This window comes from Drosophila nasuta, chromosome X (genome assembly GCF_023558535.2).
Source record: "Drosophila nasuta strain 15112-1781.00 chromosome X, ASM2355853v1, whole genome shotgun sequence".
Classification (NCBI taxonomy): domain Eukaryota; kingdom Metazoa; phylum Arthropoda; class Insecta; order Diptera; family Drosophilidae; genus Drosophila; species Drosophila nasuta.
Window position 1 is genome coordinate 6,177,381 of NC_083459.1, and position 19,669 is coordinate 6,197,049.

Genomic DNA, 19,669 nt, shown 5'->3' on the forward strand with positions numbered 1-19,669 from the left:
GTGTGTTTTAACATTCTGGAGAAATTTGGAAATAAAAATTAGAGTCCAATTTGTGGTGACTGAATAATGAGGGAAACAGAATAAATAATGATGGACAAAATCAAATTAGTTAATGTATTCGTTGTTTTTATTTATTTTTAAATGGCATATGTGTTCATATATATATATATATAGTATATATATATATATGCATAAATTATAATTGACTTCTCTGTGTGTGTGATCCGTAGTCAATTAGCGTTTTTACAAAGGATATATATATATATATATTATTATATAGAATATATAATCTATATGTGCACATAGTAGATTTGTTGAGTAAATTAGTATTAGATAATATACCAATATATATATATGTATATATATATATATATCATTATTTTATTCGCCTGATTGCGTTAGGGTTTTTGTTACGCTTGCAAAAGCGTTTGTGCAGTTTTTTTTGTTTTTTTTTTCAAATAATTTTCGTTAATTCTTTTTCGTTTTGTTTTCGTTTTTATGTGTTTTTTGTACATTTTAAAATTACATCAAGCTAAGCAATATTTAACAATGTTGTCTAAAAAGTTATAACAAACTAAAATGAGAATTGTTTAAATGCTTTAAACATAAAAGTAAAATGAAGGATTAGAAAAAAGAGATAGGCATAGTGCATGTGCTTGTTGTTTGTGCTTTTTTTTTGTTTTGAGGGGGAGAGAGAGTGTGTATGGGGGGGAAAGCACATTCATTTATGTATATATAGTGCGAGAATAGTTGTAGTAGTGTATAAGTATATTTAGCTTAAATTTAAACAAACTTTGTTGCTGTTAAAGCACGTGCGTCTGGCGTTTTTAAAACGCCTCAATTATGTGGGTGGGTGATTCAAGCAGGGTGTGGAGAGGGGGAAGTACAAGGGTTGTTGGTGTGTGTGTGTGAGTGTGTGAAAGTATAACAACTTAAAATACTACACGAAATAAATGAAAAACATCAACAAATTGTAGTTGCGTGTTCACGACACACGGCTAGGCCAAGGTGAACGCTGATAATTAAGCCAAAAAAAAAAAATAAAGAGACAATTTTCTCCCCAGTCCATTTGTGTTTTTTTTCTCTCTTTTTCATCCTTCATGATTATAATTCGTTGTTAAGTGTTGCCGGCAGTTCGTGTCATTCATCTTCCAATCCGCTTCTGTGATGCTGCTGCTGCTGCAGTTGCTGTTGCTGTGGCTGTGGTTGCTGTTGCTGCTCGAGATTGCCAACATTATCGCCGATTTCACTTTGAATGATCTGTATGATTTGATAGAATGTGGGACGCGATTTGGGCGTCTCATGCCAGCAGGGACGCATCAACTCATTGTACACAAAGTCTGTGCAAAGCTCTGGCTTGGGTAACCTACAAATTACAACACACAGGAAGAAAAGATTCAATAGAATGTCTTTAAAGGTCTCATTTGGAATGTTTACCGCTCGCCACGTCGCAGTCGATTGAGGAAATCTTCCTGTGTAAGTTCCTGACCAGGCAACAGATTCGGTATTTCGCCACGCGAGAACATTTCAAAGAGCGTTACGCCATAGCTCCAAACATCTGAATACGATGAGAATTTGCAGGTCTCAATGGCCTCCGGCGAGTACCTAGAAAATAAATGAATTAATAAAGGAGGAAATTGTATTAATTACAGCATTATTTCAATTACCATTTGATGGGTATATCGCGCTGACTGATGCCATAATAATAGCCATCAGCATTGGCGAATTGCGCCAGACCAAAATCTGAGATTTTCACACACGAACGATCGACTAGAATGTTGCGCGCCGCCAGATCACGATGTATTAGCCCCTTGCCGGACAAATAGTTCATGCCCTGTGTGTACGTCATAAAAAGTGTGAAATTCAAATTGAGTACAAATCATCGTTAGAAATCTTTTGCGTTTCACTTACGCAGGCAATGTCCAAGGCAAAGGCCAAGAGACGCGCATTCGTTAGGCTTGGCTTGCGCGAACTGAGATACACAATAAATGAACCATACTCAAAGTACTCCATAATAATACTCAGCGATTTCTCTGCCCAATACTTGAACTTTACGACATTGGGATGATCCAGTTTCCTCATGATATCAATTTCGCGTATAAAATCATTGGTCACCTGCACCGTTTTGAGTTTCTTGATGGCCACCTGTTCAGTGGGACGTTCCTTGTCATGATATTCGAGTTCGCCGCGATAAACGGTGCCATAGTGTCCTTGGCCAATCTTGTGCTTCTCGCGATAAATCACCTTGCAGTCGGACAGTTGCATGACCAGCGGCAGATCGTGTGAGTGTGAAAAGAATTCACCTGGACCGCTGAATAGATTGCGAGCGGTTGCCTCGTCCATTTCGCATTCAGATTCATGGCGACCATTTGCCATCTGGCCATGTCCATTATTCATGACCATAAATTCGCCCTGATAGTCGCCATCCTCAGCGAACTCCACTGCAAGCAAACGAGAGGGGCAGAGAATTAGTTTTGAATATTGTCAATTTGATAATGCAACTCTTACGTGATTCGGCTTCGGTTTCAGGCACATCGTAGTTGCGCTGCAGTCGCGTCTTGATCGCATTGAGGCGCGTAAAGATGTCGTGGTGACTGAAACGCTTCTCGGGATCATCGCTCCAGCCATCCATGATCGTGTTGTACATCTCGGTGGGGCACAGACGCTGATGCAGCGGCTTCAATATGCCGCCATCGATCGAACGATTGCGTATGAGATCGCGTTGCTTCATTCGATCCGGTGCGCATTGTGCACGCGAGAATATCTCATAGATGGTCGTCGCAAATGCCCACAGCTGTGTGCTCGAGTCCTGTTTGGCGGCCTCCAAGTGGTTGTAGTACTTGATGGGTATCCACGCAGAGCTGGGAAGGTAAAAAGCAGTGAATTAATTAGTTGAATATTTGTTTTGAGTTGTTATAAGTTGTTATTCAATGAAAGTGAGATATCTGCTGCTCATTTTGAATAATTGCGAAAAAAGTGCGGTATTATTATAAAAATATACCTAATTAATATACCACAAAAATACTAAGATATACCGATATATGTATATTTGGTATACCAAATTGATATACCACAAAAATACTGAAATATACCGATATATATATATATTTGGTATACCAAATTAATATACCACAAGAATACTTAAAAAAGCTGAAAGCTATATTTAGTATATTGATATAGTACAATATTATAAATATACCATAGGGTAAAACATACCAGATGTTCAGTCAATGCAACTAAGATCCGTAGTAATATACCACATAACTACTAAAATGTACTAAAGGCCATTTTTGATAGATATATATATATATATATATATATATATATAGAGCAACATTGCAAATATAGCATAGAATACTGAAATATACCAGATTGTCAGCCAAAGCAGCTAAGACCCGTAGTAAGTAAACTTTTCCCCATACAAAACTATTTCTCAAATAATAATTTCTATTAACAACATTTTCAGGAATCTTAAATACTTAGTTATTGTATTGTATGTAGCAAGAATCGTTGCTCTAGCTTCAAAATTACATTTGTTTTTCAATTTGCTGAGGCAGAAGTGGGTGTGGCTAACATTTTAAATAAACTTGATCTGTGTACAAACATTAGAAGTGCAGCCGAAAAACAATTATAGCTCTAACTGTTATAGTCTCTGAGATCTAAGTGTTTTCACGGACGGACGGACAGACAGACAAATGGTCATATCATCTCGAAATATACTTAATGGGATCGGAGATGCCTTCACCTGCCTGTTACATTCATTTCCCTTCTACTCTATGGATAGCGGGTATAAAAGATACTCACTCTGATTGCTTGTAGGGACGCGGGTAGCCGGGATCACTGATTTTGGCATCGAGCACATACTTCTCGGGCTCGTATTTGGTAACGTACAGATTCGCACAGCGTATGTAGCTATGGATGATCTTATTATCCTCCAGATAGTGCATGCCACGCACCAAGCCATGCATCACGTCCAGCAGACAATACATGCTCAGATCGCGATGCGCCAACAGGAATTTGTTGAGTGGCCCATACTTGGAGTACTCCATGACCATGGTGTAGGGCACCGATAACGTCAGGCCATAGAGCTTGATGAACTGCGGCGACTGGATTAAGCTCCAGGTGTGCGCGAGCTGTGTGAACTCTTGGAAATTGGCATCGTACTTCAGCATCTTCATGGTGACGGGAACATCCTTGAACGAACCCTGTTGTATCCAATCGCCCCGCATGGTAAACACTTTGTCATCATCGCTGTGATTGATCGAGTCTGTGTGTGTGGATTAACAGGAATTTCATTTATAAATACAGTCAATAGAGTGAAAGAAATCTTTGTCTCTCACCTCGATACCATTGCAAATCGGTTTTGGGATTAAATATCTGGGCATTGCGACGCTGCAGTTCGCCTTCGCTTAATTCCATTTCAGTCTTTTTGGTTTTCAGATTTTTTGGCAAACAGAGCAGCAACAGCGGCGGCTTGTCATACTTCGATGGCGGTATGCGTATGCGATCGTTGCTATCAGTGCGTATAAATTGCGCCAGCTCCGGCAGCTGATCGAATGTGTGCTCATCGCCATTGTAGGCCAGCTTCCAGTGCTTCTCCTTTCGCACAATCTTGAACGTTTCCGTCTGGCAGCGCTCATGATCGCTGTTGCGAGCCACGCTAAAATATACGATATATAGTATATTGAATATTTTCAAATCAATGACTTATAGTTGTGTCAAGCTTAACTCACATGCGTGTGTTGATGTCGATGTAGTAGGTGTTGTATTCACGATCACATTGCCGCACAATGTAGCTGCCACATTTGTCGCCATTCTCGTGCAGCTTCATAAACGAATAGCCGCCACCGATGGGGCCATGACAGCACAGTCTATCGAGCTCCTCCAGCGAGGGCGTCTTGTACGACGGGCACAAGTCCTGCATCCACTTCACGGTTAATCTGTCAGTTGGAAGAGAGAGAGAGTGTAAATTAAATAAAGTCATTAAACTAATTGAAATTCTTAGCTGCATTAAATGTTGATTTTATGCACTTATTATTCAATTGCTGATTGAAATAAATACTGCAATAAATAGTTCAATTGATCTGGCAAATTCTCACAAACTGAAAAACATAAATTAATTGATTTTCAATCGACAAAACGTGCCCAACGAACAAACGATTCATTTTTAGAAATGGTATTAAATTTCGAATGCCGTTATGTCGCGTTTCGTGCTTCTGATGCGATAATATTATACAACTGACTCTGACCGCATTAATTATCAATTTCCAAAGAAGTAGAAGCTAGAAGGATGCAATTTTGGCAGCTGAAAGTATATTCTTTAGCTTATGCTTGACCGAATTCTGCTTGCATGCTCTTTCGATATACTTATTCTGACATTATTCATTATGCTGACTAATTCTAAGCCTCAACAGTAAGAGCTAGAAGGCTGCAATATTGATATTTTGTGCGCTGACATTGATTGCATTAATTATCAATTTTCAATAAAGTGGAAGATAGAAGGTTGCAATTTTGAGACCTTACTACATTCTATAGCTTGTGCTTTTGATGTTCTTATTCTGACAATATTCTTTCTGCTTGATTATCAAGTCTAAACGGTAAGAGCGAGGGGGCTGCTTCCATGCTTTTGATACACTTATATGCCATTATTTTTATGCTAACTGACTGCTTGAATCATTCAATTCTAAACCTTAACAGTAGATTATAGAAGGCTGCTTAAAATTCTGCGCTGCTGCTGATTGTTTTACCTAATATAAATGCCCAGATAGGAGATGAACGATTTCATTTCGTGTTCGGTCTCGAAGCGCATGTGATAACCCTTGGGAAAGCCGACAATTTCCATGCGCACCAGCTGCTCGCTCTCCTTGTACAGCGAGAAGATGTCCTCGACCACAGCGACGAGACTCCACTGCAAATGCAAGTGCAAGAAATGCATTTTCAAGATTACAATATCTACTTCAAAGGAAATTGAGCAATTACTCACTTTGAGCGTGGCCTCTGAGGTGACGCGTGCCACTTTTAAACCGGGCTCGGCTGAATCATGGAACCAGAGACGCACATAGACGGGTATTGTGTTGGGCATCTGTTGCTGCAACACGCGACGCTGTGCATGTTGATGATTCTGATGCCGATGATGTTGTTGCTGTGATGCTGCTGACTGCGACCCGTTGCCATTGCTGCTGCTATCATTGCGTGGATGATGTGCGGTGACTGTCGTCGACAGCGTTGTATTCGAGCCTGTCACCAGCGTTGTGGTCGACGTCCGAGTCGAGTGACTGATACTGTGACTGCTGCTCCCAATGCCGCTACTCAGGCTTGGCGGCTCTGTGGTCGATTCGTTGGGGAAATACTCAACGGTGGCCTTAAACTGTTCCGTCAAATATGTGGGTGCCAAATGGCAAATCTGATGCACATAATGCCACTTCAGACTATCGACCGCCGGCTGATTAACGCTCAGCTGGCGGAATGTGCTGCGGATTTTGGCGCGCACAAAGATGCGATGTGCCCGCCACAGACTGCGGGGCAAATACGTTTTGTAGGCCTTCTCTACCGCCTGGGCCGCCAGTTGGCGTTCCTCCTTATCGATTAGCATATCCATGACCGCCAGGCCCATGACCTTGTCCTTGTGATCGGGATAGCGTATCTCCTGGATCTGTTCGTGCAACATGTCGTAGCGCATCTGATGATACAGATACGTATGGCAATTGGCATCGATTTCGGACAGTTGGCGATCCAATTCAGGGACCCGGAATCGCATGCGAAAGCAATAGCGAACGTTGCAGCTCAAATGTTCGCCAGCCAATTGCCATTTGTTGCAGTTGGCGCTGTTGTTGTTGCTGCTGCTGCTGTGCGAGTTGTTGTTATTGCTAGAGCTACTGCTGCTGCTCCCGCTGCTGCTGTGCTCGCGTATGCCGAACAACAATTGCGCCGCTGGCAATATCTCCATTTGGCGGCACATCATGCAGGAAATCTCCTCGGCGAGCAGTGTGGGCGCAAAGCGATCATAGTCGTCCTTCAGAAAGTTGTAGACGTGTATGTAGCCATCGTTGGCAATGTTCTGACTTGAGCTGCCGCCGCTGCGCAGCGACGACGCTGCCAGGCTGCTGCTGTCCGCCAGCGAAGTGCGTCCGCTGCTGCTGTCGTCCATTTCTTTCCTTTCGCGGCCACACAAGCAACCAACCACACACACACGCACACACACTCGCACTTTTCTAATCAACAAATCGTGTTGTTGTTGTGGTTGTCGTCGGTTGTTGCTTGCGTCGCCACCTCATTAATATGCAGTTTGTTGTTGTTGTTGCTGTTGTTGTTGTTTTCCTTTTCCTTTTTTCTCTTGCACTTGCAACACAAACCTAACAAACAAAAATGTATATAAAACTATCTGCGTCTTTCGTGTGCACACATACACACACACACAGAGGCGCACACGCACACGCTATAACAATTTACAAATATATAAATACAAAAGACGGAGTACTAAAAAAAAAATAAAGAGTAATATGCAGTAATAGCAAATTTTTTTTTTTTTTGTGTGGCTGTCCAAGTTGCAAACTATCGATAACTTGTTGCAGCCCCCACCATGTTCGTGTTGTTTCCCAACACCAGGTTTTTTTTTGGGTCAAAAACACTCTGGCAACGCTAACAGTGTCAGTTTTTATATAACCTCAAAAAACACTCGGCGTATAGCAAAAGCACAAAATACAAAAAATTCTAAGTAGCCGTGGGACAAACAGACCAAACATTTTTTTTCTTTCGTGCTATTTCATTTGTAAATTGACTGAACAAACGTAATTGCAACGTGTTATTACATCTTACATATACAATAGAGTAATCATGTCTGACTTTGAGAATCTATCCGGTAACGATAAGGAACTGCAAGAGTTTCTCATGATTGAGAAACAAAAGGCGCAAGTTAATGCACAGGTAACAGACACAAACTTGTATGCATAATGCCGGAGCATATTAAGTAATACAACAATTGTGATTTGCATAGATACATGAGTTCAATGAAATTTGCTGGGAGAAATGCATTGGGAAGCCGAGCACCAAGCTGGATCATGCCACAGAGACGTGCCTCAGCAATTGTGTGGATCGCTTCATTGATACCTCGCTCCTGATCACACAACGTTTTGCACAAATGCTGCAAAAGCAAAGTGGGGGCATGTAATTGCTGCAAACGCAATTGCAATAACAACAATAATACTGTGTGGCGTAAGAAGTACAACAACAACAACTGCTGTAATCAATTAGTTGGACCGTTAGTGGAGCGCACATGTTCGATAGCTATGTGTGTGGAGGCTGGCCAATCAATCGAATACCCTTGTGTTCCGTTTTACTATCGTTTATCGTTTAACATCGCAATAACAACAACAACCACAACAAAACCAAACCAAACTAAATAACTTTACACGTAATTTCTAAAAATTTACCATGTAAGAAGCGTTAGAAGAGTTTTTGCTATTACCCTTTTCCTTTCTCTTTTTTTGTGGCTTCCGAATATATTCTTTTGGACACAAAACGGTGCTAAATTTATCCTCTGTCGTTTCACCGTGCAGCGACCGAAACTTTAAAATTCCGAAACCAAAAAAAAAACCGAGAGCAAGAAGAAAGAATAACATAAATCACACACACACACAATCTGAAAGACGAAAAGAAACGCAAGATGAACTAGGAAAAAATACATTGTACTATATTGTTTTTTTTTGTTAATTTTTTCTCGCATTTTTTTGGGTTCTTCCAAGGTTGAGAATGTTTGATAAAAGATAAATAAACATTACAACAATGTTAACTAACTAACGACGTATCGTCGTCGTCGCCTCGTTGTTGCTATGTTCTTTTTTCAGCTGTCGATACAAATCAATCATCTTGCTGCGCTCCCCCTCTAGCATGTTGCGTGTGGCAGCTGGCAAATCTTTACGCTTGCCCTTCAGTTGTTGTTTCGTTGGCGTAGCATTCAGCAGCTTCTTCTTTTTCGCCTTGACGGGCGACGACGAAGTTGATGATTCAACAGTGTCTGCGCTCGATGTGGGTTTCTCTATCAGCGACTTGAGCAGAAGATTCGATTTGCTGCCTGGACGCGGCACAGTCTCGTTTTTGGCCGCCTTCCGTGGCAGCGTTTTAAGCGTGGGCGGCGCATGCACAATTTCGCCAAATTTGAAGACATCCCGTTTGTATTCGGTAGGCCCAGCAGTCTGCAAATAGGAATACATTACAAATAATGTTCAAATATGCTTCGTGCTCTTTTGGTGCGTGTCTTAGCTAGGCACATATTAGTATGGTTTGTGTCTGCACTAAGCACCGATTGATATGATAAATCTATGCTAGAAGAACTCACCTCATCATCATCGTCGTCCTCTTCATCTGCTTCTTTGTAGGCACGCTTTATCAGCTCCTTGCTGGTCTTCGCATCCATTAGATTTGCCGTCTTCTTCTGTTGCTTCTTGCGTCCACTCTTCGCTAGGTGGCGCTCCTTTTGCTTCTGCTTGAGCAGCTCATCGATCTCGTTCTTGGGCCGCTTCTGAACCGTTATTTCGCCTGTCTGCGGATTGCGTATCACATTCACGCCGTATTTGGCCTCGTATTGTGCTTCGCGCACCGATGCGCTTGTCATTCGATTCACACGTCGCAAATAGTCCTCATCCGTTTCATCGGCCAGCTGCTTAATGTTGGTATGTTTATTATTGCTATTGGATTGCGATTTCTTTGGCTGCTTCGATGTTGTTGCTTTGGGCACATCCTCTTTGCCCACAGCTCCGAATTTGAGCTTTTTGCCTGCCTTGGCAGTGTCGGCCAAACGTTTGAACTGCTGAAATTTGTAGGAACCGCGTTGATCGTCTTTTTGAGTGGGCGGATTGTTTGTCACATTGGCTAGTCTAAAAAACGTATTGTTTAATTTAAATATGCTATGGATGTTCTTTAAGCTACTTACTTCTTTTCACGCTGTTCGATTTGCTGCAGCGGGTCACGTACACCGTGATGTTTTCTTACAGGAATTTTACGCTTTCGAGCCATTATTATAACAAAACAAAAAAATAAACGAAATGCGTTTGAACAACAAATAAATGTCAGTGACTCGTGGTCACGTTTGTCAACTGACAGCGTGATCAGCTGTTTACGGTTACTACATTGCCGATATGTATCGATAAATGACTAGGCATGCTCCATCAATTATCCTATTGGTTATACTTAACAGATTAAAAAGGAGTAGTGCGACGACGCAAGAAAAATACTAAATTAAATAAAAGTTCAAAAATTCGCATAATTTTACAAGAAATTGTGTGAAATATTCATTGTAGTGTAGTCAGTTCTTAGCTACACCAGTAGTTTTTGGTACATTTCAAATAATCGTTTGTGGTCACACTGCTTGCATTTGCTGTGCGGTCGGCTTGGCGAATGAATGTTCACGCACTGCGCATGCGTCGATTTCAGCAGACAGACAGAACGGCAGACTGTCCGACAGACAGACAGACTGGCAGGCAACGGCAAAGGCAAAGCGAGGCAGTCAGCAGAGCCAGAGCAGCCAGCCAAAGTAACTTGCGAGCTTATAAGAGAGAGAGCAGAAAATCCGTAATATATACATATATACAACATATATATTCTCAACGTGCTTCATGCCAAACGCAAACGCAAACCGTAACTGTAATTTATTTTATTAAACACAGCAAAAAAGTAATACAAAAAATGCCTGAGGCCAGTGCCAAACGCATGTCCTTTCTTAACGTGTGAGCGTGTATGTAAATTCCAATTGCAATTTCAATTTGTGATACACATATTTAACAAAAAAAAACAATGGTAGTTACAATATTTTGATGTCACACACACGCAGATGTAACTACGAAAAATAGTGTGTACATATATCTCTTCTCTATGTACAGTGTAAGTGTGTGCATATGTAACAAAAAAAAAAACAAAAATTAAAAAACGGTCCTCTCGGGTCTTTGCGATTGATGATTATCTGTGTGGTTGTGTGTGTTGTATTTTTTCTTCAATTTTTTATACGGTCCATATTATGTATGCAGCAGTACATACTTAACTATGTAGATGTATGTTCGTATGCATGTAAGCGAGGGATGTTGTTTAAAAATGAATAGTGATGAGTGCCCTGCTGAACATCAAATACAACTCTATATATGTATGTGTATCTCTCTCTGTGTATGTGTGTATGCCTTTGCCCGTGTATGTGTGTGTAACGTGACAGCCGCAGCATCAGCTGCCCCAAGCGTCAGTGAGCTCATAACGGTGCGCGAAAACGACGAAACCTTTTTTTTATCCAACGTTTTTCTGCATTCTCTTTTTTTTTAACGTTCGGGAGTGAGTGAAAACTTTCAACAGACAACAACCGACCTGAACAATAGAAAACTGACAAAACACATAAAAGCATACTTGTAGGCGCATAAAAAATCTCATCATACATTATGTACATCAGATATATGCATAAGAATGTATACATACTTATGTACTGACTTAATTCGCATTGGCGGCAAATTCAGCAGCAATGTTTAATTATGCCACACATACATTAGAAAAATGTATGTATTTCTTACACACACTTACATGTATGTAACAAAGTTTGCTGGGTTAAGCTAAAAATAGCATTAATGCAAAATAACAAAACATACAAACGTAATAAAATAAATCAATGTCTCTTGCAGATGTACATATACATATGTATGTACATGAATACATACATATGTACAATTAATTTAGCAGGTCTCTAAGTACATCAATTTGTTTGCACGTCATTTAACGGGACCCTAAGTACACACACACATATACATCGCATACAGCAAAATCACAACGCAGCGATGCGCGTCAAGGTCATCGCATAAATTTATCGGTGTGTCGCTCAAGCAAACTTGAAGAACACAAAAAAACACAAAAAAAAATCGAAATGGAAATCGAAAATGTACTTTATGGTAGATACTACAATCACACACACATCTACTAACACTCTTGGTATTTTTTATAGCATACTTTAATGAGCTCTGCATGTGCGTGTATGTGTGTGTATATATGTACATGTGCGACCTGCACGTGTAACCTACATCTAAATGTATGTGTGTTTGTGCGTGTTAGTGAGAGATATGTAAATGAAATATACACATCGTTGATGATTACACCACACTATATGTGTATATATACATATATGTGTGTATGTGTATGTACAATAAGTCGTTTGGATTTAATTCAAGTCTTACATATAAGCTGGCATTTAAGAACATTTCATTGTGCATATCAATCATATGCCACGTGTAATTATTATAATTGCTGCTGCCAAAGCAGCAACAGCACAATATAAATTACTTATTGAACGAATGAACAACCGAACGAACGCAGCCCAATCAATTGGCCCTGTTTAGGCGAAACGAAATGAAACGACAAACGACAGGATAAGAAGAGAAGAGAAGGCTGTGCAGTAATCGGCTTGTAATGCCAAGCAGCACGAGGTGATTGAACTTGCCGGCGCTGCCAACCTTTCCCCATCCCACCCCATCACGCTGCCCACTCTTCATCCTCACTCGTCGTCTTCAACACACACACACACACACACGCGCACATTTGCGTTCTCATTTGTTCATCAGCTCTTCTTAGTCGTTCGCTCTTCTTCTTTCGCACTTCGATTGCTGGCAGTAAAAGCAATATGCATTGCAATGCTAAGGAAATGCAAGTTTGATTAAATTCGAATGTTACATTTCTATCTAACTGTGCTGCTTAAATAAAGTTCAGCTTCAACTTTAACTTTCTTAGCCTACTTTGTGGCGCTTGCCATAACAAATTATTTATTAATTATAAATACATAAATGCTCAATGCTTGATCACACACATCTACATACACACACGTCTATATACATTTTGAGTAAGCTGCAAGTTGAACAAGATGTCGCCACTCAAATTAGCAAGTGATATTGACGCTGAGCGTCAAAGAGGGCAACAAATAATTGAGCACGTCGCTCTCTCTTCAACAGTGTTGCCCTTTTGCTCAATTTTTTTTTTGTGAATGTGTTTTTGTGAACTTCATTAAGAGAGCATTTCGAATTTGAGGGAAAATGGTCGCTGGAAGCATAAGCATTAATTATTGCTGAAGCGTTTTTAAATGTTTTTTTTTTACTCGCAGATCGCAAGCAATGAGCTTTTAATTTGAATTTTCGTTTTGTTTTTGTTTCGTGCTTTGATTTATAATATGGCAACACTGCTGCGCGCCGCTCTCAAGGAACTACGACGAAGAGGCAGACAGAGAGGCAGGCAATTAGTTTGCTCGCTCGCTCGCACGCTCAGTTAGCCAGGCAGGCAGTCAGAGTCAGTTGTTGTTTTTTGTGGGGGCGCGCGGGTGTCACGCATAAAGCATATAACATAAATTTGTTCAATTTCAACTCCAAACTATTACAAAATTAAAAAGAAACTGTAACCAAACAAAAAGATTACCCAAAAATAATACACACAATTTTTGAATAGCTGCCGTTTCCAACATAATTCAGCATATATGCATATTTATGTATATATATATAGATTGCGTGTGTGCCTGAGAGCAGAGAATTCGCTGAAATAGCGAAAAAGCAGCGCATATTTGTATGTGTGTGTGTGTTTGTGTTTGTGTAGCCTGGCAGACAGCGCAAAGCGGACATAGTGGACAGAGGACAGCAAAAAAAAATCAGACAATAGTCGCGGCGTTGCCCGCAAACAACATTTTTGGGCGACAAAAATTTCGACATCGCAACGGTTTTTTGGTTTTGTACTTTTTTTTATATTTTATTTTGGCTGTTTTGCTGCGTGTGTTTGTGTGTGAGCGTCTGTGAGCTGTCACAGTTAATTATGTGAACTATAATGAGATGTGCAAAGATCAATTAATAAACTTAATTTCAACATCAAACATAAAAATATATGTTTAATAACCATTATTACTCCACACACACACACACACACATACGCATTCAGATGTGTGATATAAAAAACATAAATGTAAAAGAGTGAAAGAGAAAGAAAAACAAAAAACGATAATAGCAACAAAGTGGCAGACAACGCAACGCAAATCCAACAAGAATAAAAATATATTGAAAACTATAATAAATAGCAACGTTTAGTATACGCAATATACGCATACATATGCACTCAGTGTGTATGCATGTATTAGTGTGCATTTTGTATAACAAATCGTATAACAGAAATATTACAGCCAAGCTTATAACACAAACAGTGATAAATAGAGTTTAACGACATTCAACTAAACACACACAAGCAAAAGGCTCAAAAACTGCAGTCACAATAACAACAACAAGAAAAACAAAATCAAAAATAATAATAACAAGAACAACAAACAATATAAAATATACTATATATACAACAGCCACAAAATGCCAGTGAAAAAGCAAGGTAAGAATTTAAGAATATTTCTTCACAATCATATCTTGATGCTTTTATTTATTTTCCACAAATTTCATTTAATTACACGCATTTGTTTACTTTAGATGAAAGAAAACATTTTGCGGTTTATTGACTATATGCAATAAATAAATATTCCAAGTCCATATAAATTCTATATATGTACATACATATATAGTATAAACAATTGAATAACAAGTCGATCAAATGCCAGCCAAAAATTATTACGAGTTCATTTCGCACGTCAAGCGTTTTTTTTTTGTCTGTTTCATTATAGCATACGATTTGTGTTAGAAATGTTTGTCAAGCACATTTCCATATGTGTTATGAATATTATTTGAATACCCTGTACAAATAATTTGAAGGTGTCAATTGATTAGCTGTTGAATAGCTACTTTGTTTGTTTTGCTATATCGAAAGTGTTTTATAATAACAGTTTCATATTGAATTTTAAAATTAATATTTGCTTTGAAAATATACACAACATCTTTCATAGCTTTAAATATTACGATTTTTGTTGAAAGATTTATTACGATTTTTGTTGAAAGATTCTAATCTTGGAACTCTTCATTTTACATTGTCACTTTTTTATAACACATTTTAAAGGTTAAATAAAAACTTTTATCAGTTTTTTCTTTGTATTATCTGTCATTGGTTATTTATTTTATTTTTTTTTTAGTTTAAGAAAATAATTTCTTATTAATTTGAGAAAAAAAATGTATTTTATTTAGAATATTTCCAATACGAATATTTACAATTGTATAATTAATATTAAATTAACAGAAATAGCATATTTCCAATGAGTCCTGCTATTATATATAACATCAGTTGGTTGGATTTATCTATTAAATATTTATTTAATTTATTTTATAAAAAAGTTGAAAATTTAAGAAATGTGATTAGTATTAGAATTGCATTTTTTTTCTCCACTTTATCAAAAAAATTTTGTTATACAATTCAAGTTTAATGACTGAAATTGCGCACCAATTTGAAATATTTGATTTTAAGGAGTCGTGCAAAAAAAAAGAAGCAATTTTAAAAAGTCTTTTCCCATTCACATTGTCATGGGCATATTATTATAGTATACATATTATATTATAGTATATACGAATTTCGATTATATGGCTGCTGTGCAATCCACAGGCATCATCATGTCCATTGCACCAAAAACTAAGCGCACAATAAATAGAAGAAATATACCGACAAAAAAAAAAGAAAAAAGAAATCGAGATGCAAACGTTGCCAAACTTTTTGAAATGGGCAATAAATGAAGGTCAACATAAGCATGTGACGTGCTTACAAAAGACGCCTAAGATGCTCATGTAATAAATTACAGATATATGTAGCTATATCTGGTAGATATATTTGTGTCTGTCCGACTTTATGGCAATGTCATGCAATAATGCTGTGCGCTGACCCCAAGGATCTAATAACTCGCAGTATTCTGTTCTTCTCGGGGTTCGAGGGTCGGGGTTGCCAAGCGACAGACAACAAGAGAGACAAAAGGTTAAGCATAAATAGTTTGGACCTGGTCAGGTTGGTCAACAGGGGGGGACTGCTAATTTTGCTTTCTGTTTTTTAAGTCAATCTTTATTGATTTATTGAACACACACACACTTGGGTTGGTTGGCTAGTTGGGTTGGCTGTTCAAACACCATCAGTTCAGCGTTGTCTTCACGCTGCACAAGTTGTGAGTGGTTGGGAATACAAAAAAAAAAGCAAAGAAAAGATGGATTCAGACAGCGATTCGGATAGAGAGAAGAGCAGCGATCCGAATGAAGAGTTGCTCAGCAGCGATGACAAAACATTTCACGACGATGTCGATGAGGACTCCTCCGTTGGTGTCGATGACGATGAGGATGACGATGATAACGATAACGATAACGATGATAACTCTTCCTGCGATGTGCCCGCTGACCCAATTAGGCAACAAATCGATGCCCCTCAAGCCGAGCAACTGCTCGTTGTGCTCATGCAAACGGAAGCCATAGAAATTCAACATCAACAGCAGCAACAGCAACAAATCGATGTCCAAGTCGAGGAGGAGGAGGAGCATCAGCCACTGGCTGCCATCACTGAGGTGCCGCCAACTGCGAAAGTACCTCAAAGGGAACGGGAACGGGAAAGGGAACCTCTGTTGGTCAAGTACAGCGATAGTGTGCGGGAGTCCATCGAATGCTTCTATTCCGCCCAGGATCTGCTCGAGTATGGTCACATGTTGTCCTCGTCTGCTTCAGCGGAGCAACAGCGCACTCCCGATGTCGAGTCCGGGTACTTTGACAAATCCGAGAGCGATGATGTGTCGCGTGATGAATTCGAAGCCATCTCCTCGGGTAGCTTGCGGCGTCCGAAGGATTCGCAGTTGGGTGCCTTGGGAGGCGCAGCGATCGAGAGCAGCTCGGAGAGTTTGCGCATGGAGTTGAGTCGCTTTTGCAGCTCCATGGAGGCTTTTGAGCGGCAGCAACTTGAGGCAGAGCCACAGTCGATGGACTTTAACACGCAAGGGGAACAGTTGGAGGAGCATCACGGGAATAGAGCGGGCCACAGGGAGAAAAAGGTGGAGCAGGAACAGGAGGAGGGGACAGCGGATGAACAGTTCCTCGATACACAAAGTGAGCCATATATTATGCAGGTGTATCGTCTAGGTAATTGCCTAGGAATGGACGTATAACACCCCAAAAGTATGTTAGCGAAAGCGTGAGGAAGAAGAAGATCTAAGATGCTAGAGATGACAGAAGACATTGAAATAGAGAGGAGAGTAGAAGACCGATATATAAATGGGAATTCATAGGATATCTGCAATAATAATATTGTACATCTAAATATGGGAATATTTACCTATATTCAAAAAGTTTATATGGTTATTTATTATAAATTAGAATTGAATTCTAGGGAAAGCCTTTTCCATAAATAGTTATCATACACACAAAGAAAAGAATAAAATCTTTAATCAAGATTGTATGATGTGAAAAGTGACCCAAAAAGGTTTTTTTTTAAATCAAAATTAAAATTCAACAAAAAATCTAGATTTCTTAGTTTTCAAGATTATAATCCTGACACAACAACACCAAAAATGAGGTTCTAATTTTAAAGAAAGGAACATTTCCAACATTTTAAGAAACAAGAACAAAATTCTTTTTTTTTTTCTTAAAATCGAAAAGATCTTAAGTCCAGATTAGGAATCTCCTTTTCAACCTAGTATAAATAATTCTTGAAGCAAGATATTAAGTTTAAAATAAAACGTTTTTAATTTTAATTTTAATTTTTTAATTCAATTTAGCATAAAAATCATGATTTAAGATTTTTTTTAATTTACAAATCTTATTTCAAGATTGTTTTTGTTTAAGATCGATAAAATCTTAAATCAAGATGTGAAATCTACTTTGCAATTTAGATGTTTTTCTCTCTGTGTAGCTTTGACCAATAAAATTGGTCAAAAGTCAACAGAATGCAAACTTACATAAGCATTAAAAAAAATATAGATTATGACAATAAATTAATTCTTAGCAAAGTTTACTGTAATCTTAGAAAACTTTAACTATTTGTCGCTTCATTTTATTTTGCACTACTCGTAATAAATTAAGAGCTGAAATTTGTGAAACATCGATTTATTTATTTTGCAAATTATTGATAGAAAATGCAGTTTTTTTTATAGGAATTTCCTTTTATTTTATTTTACACAGCTCGTAATAATAATTGAAGAGCTGAAATTTGTGAAAAATACTTTTTTTTTAAAATTATATTAATTTCATCTTTTTATAGGAATTTCACTTTATTTTATTTTGCAAAACTCGTAATAACAATTTAAGAGCTGAAATTTTTGAAATATGGAATTATTTATAATATGGATTGATTTTTTATGCAAATTATTGATAATAATTTCAGTTTTTACTATGGATTGATTTATTATGCAAATTATTGATAATAATTTTCGTTTTTATTCAAAGATGATATATGTATATATAAGAATTTCAAATGCATACTTAATATTAATGTCATTTGTTATCTTTTCTTGGTCTTTGCAGAAGCTCATCGAGCTCTTGAGCTGCTCGAAGACTATCATGCACGTCTGTCGGAGCCACAAGATCGTGCCCTGCGTATAGCAATCGAAAGAGTCATCCGCATCTTCAAGTCCCGCCTCTTTCAGGCTCTGCTTGGTGAGTACTTTGGATTGTGGTTTCGGTTTCTAGAATTGTGAATCGTATTGTGGCATGGAATTGACTTTCAGCTGATTCTGGCTAAATACAAAACAGAAAAGAAAGAAAGAGAGGAAGAGAGGAACCGTTAGAGAAGCACTTATAACTTGATATGCTCGCATTCTCGTATTCGAACTCGAAGTCGTTTGTCGCACTCGTTAATTCAAGTGCCAGTCGGTTGCATAAACAAACGTTTCCAGTTCACATTGTGTGTACATAAGTGCGCATATATGTATGTATATACTGATATGTGTGTGTGTATGTATTGTGTCTCTATAGAGATACTCGTGTATATATACATATTGGCATCTCTGCTGTGACGTCGACAGGAAATTAAATGAGCACATTCAATTTTACATTTAGGCCACTTGACTTTTGTTATAGCACACACACACACACACATACACCGACACACACATACACCGTCAGCATATTGATTGGTTAGCCATCATCCCACATTTCCATTTCCATTCCCTTACCCATCGACCTCTGACCTGAAAAGTGCGCTAAACTTTGTTGCACACTGTCCTTTCTCTTCGTCTCGTCTCCTCCCCTCCTCTTCTCTTTCTCCCTCTCTTCTTGTGTTATTGTTGCAGTTGACAGCAGCATTTTTCTGCTACTCAAATTGTGTTTTGTTCAATTTGTATCACAATTCTCAGTCTCTCTACGAAGAATCGTATTCAGATTTGTACACAGATTTGTAGCGATTAGTGTGACCAGGCTTAAACAATAAGTTATTTTGCTGTGCTTTGCATTTTGTGACTTTGACTGAAATGTGAGAGTACACTGCAAAAAATTTAAAGTCTTAAATGAATTAAAGATATGTTTACAGTTGAAATAATGAAATAATACTTTTTTATATTTATTGTAGATAGTCCCAAATCGGATTGGAGTGCTCGATATATAGTTAGATCGATAAATTGATGTTCAAAAATTAAAACTTGGTTCTCTTCCCTTCATATAAGCAATTTTATTTCTTGAACATTTTCAATTTATGATATTAGATACTAAAGAGTTTAAATTAAAGAATCCTTTCCTGGGAAATTAATGTTAAAAATTGAAATTTGGTTCTCTTAAGTTCTTTTAATATAAGAAAT

At 38.4% G+C, this 19,669-nt stretch overlaps 4 protein-coding genes across 11 annotated transcripts in view; 2 read left to right on the plus strand and 2 right to left on the minus strand.

The window, feature by feature from the left end:
• Positions 1-103: 103 nt before the first annotated feature.
• On the minus strand, positions 104-7,518 carry LOC132795140 (tyrosine-protein kinase hopscotch). The gene is made up of 10 exons (XM_060805641.1): positions 5,984-7,518; positions 5,748-5,908; positions 4,734-4,940; positions 4,341-4,660; positions 3,805-4,267; positions 2,509-2,861; positions 1,912-2,441; positions 1,668-1,834; positions 1,438-1,605; positions 104-1,366 (listed from the first exon to the last, which is right to left on the minus strand). Exons 1-10 carry the CDS (start codon positions 7,145-7,147, stop codon positions 1,141-1,143), a joined length of 3,759 nt encoding a protein of 1,252 aa, XP_060661624.1. The 5' UTR covers positions 7,148-7,518; the 3' UTR covers positions 104-1,140.
• A 135-nt stretch (positions 7,519-7,653) lies between these two features.
• LOC132795143 (mitochondrial import inner membrane translocase subunit Tim8) lies at positions 7,654-8,697 on the plus strand. The gene is made up of 2 exons (XM_060805644.1): positions 7,654-7,923; positions 7,994-8,697. Exons 1-2 carry the CDS (start codon positions 7,834-7,836, stop codon positions 8,165-8,167), a joined length of 264 nt encoding a protein of 87 aa, XP_060661627.1. The 5' UTR covers positions 7,654-7,833; the 3' UTR covers positions 8,168-8,697.
• Positions 8,698-8,700: 3 nt separating this feature from the next.
• Positions 8,701-10,101, minus strand: LOC132795141 (uncharacterized). Its single transcript, XM_060805642.1, has 3 exons — positions 9,929-10,101; positions 9,335-9,872; positions 8,701-9,191 (listed from the first exon to the last, which is right to left on the minus strand). Exons 1-3 carry the CDS (start codon positions 10,009-10,011, stop codon positions 8,793-8,795), a joined length of 1,020 nt encoding a protein of 339 aa, XP_060661625.1. The 5' UTR covers positions 10,012-10,101; the 3' UTR covers positions 8,701-8,792.
• Positions 10,102-16,071: 5,970 nt separating this feature from the next.
• The window catches only part of LOC132797152 (disks large 1 tumor suppressor protein), a 37,858-nt gene continuing 34,260 nt past the window's right edge, over positions 16,072-19,669 (plus strand). For 3 of the 8 annotated variants that reach the window (XM_060808679.1, XM_060808680.1, XM_060808686.1), the window contains exons 1-2: positions 16,073-16,988; positions 18,402-18,533. In XM_060808679.1, coding sequence (XP_060664662.1) covers positions 16,106-16,988; positions 18,402-18,533 — 1,015 coding nt within the window. In that variant the 5' untranslated portion in view covers positions 16,073-16,105. Of the gene's footprint in view, positions 16,989-18,401; positions 18,534-19,669 lie in introns of all 8 variants that reach the window. The other 5 variants (XM_060808681.1, XM_060808685.1, XM_060808682.1 and 2 more) reach the window with 3 other exon arrangements.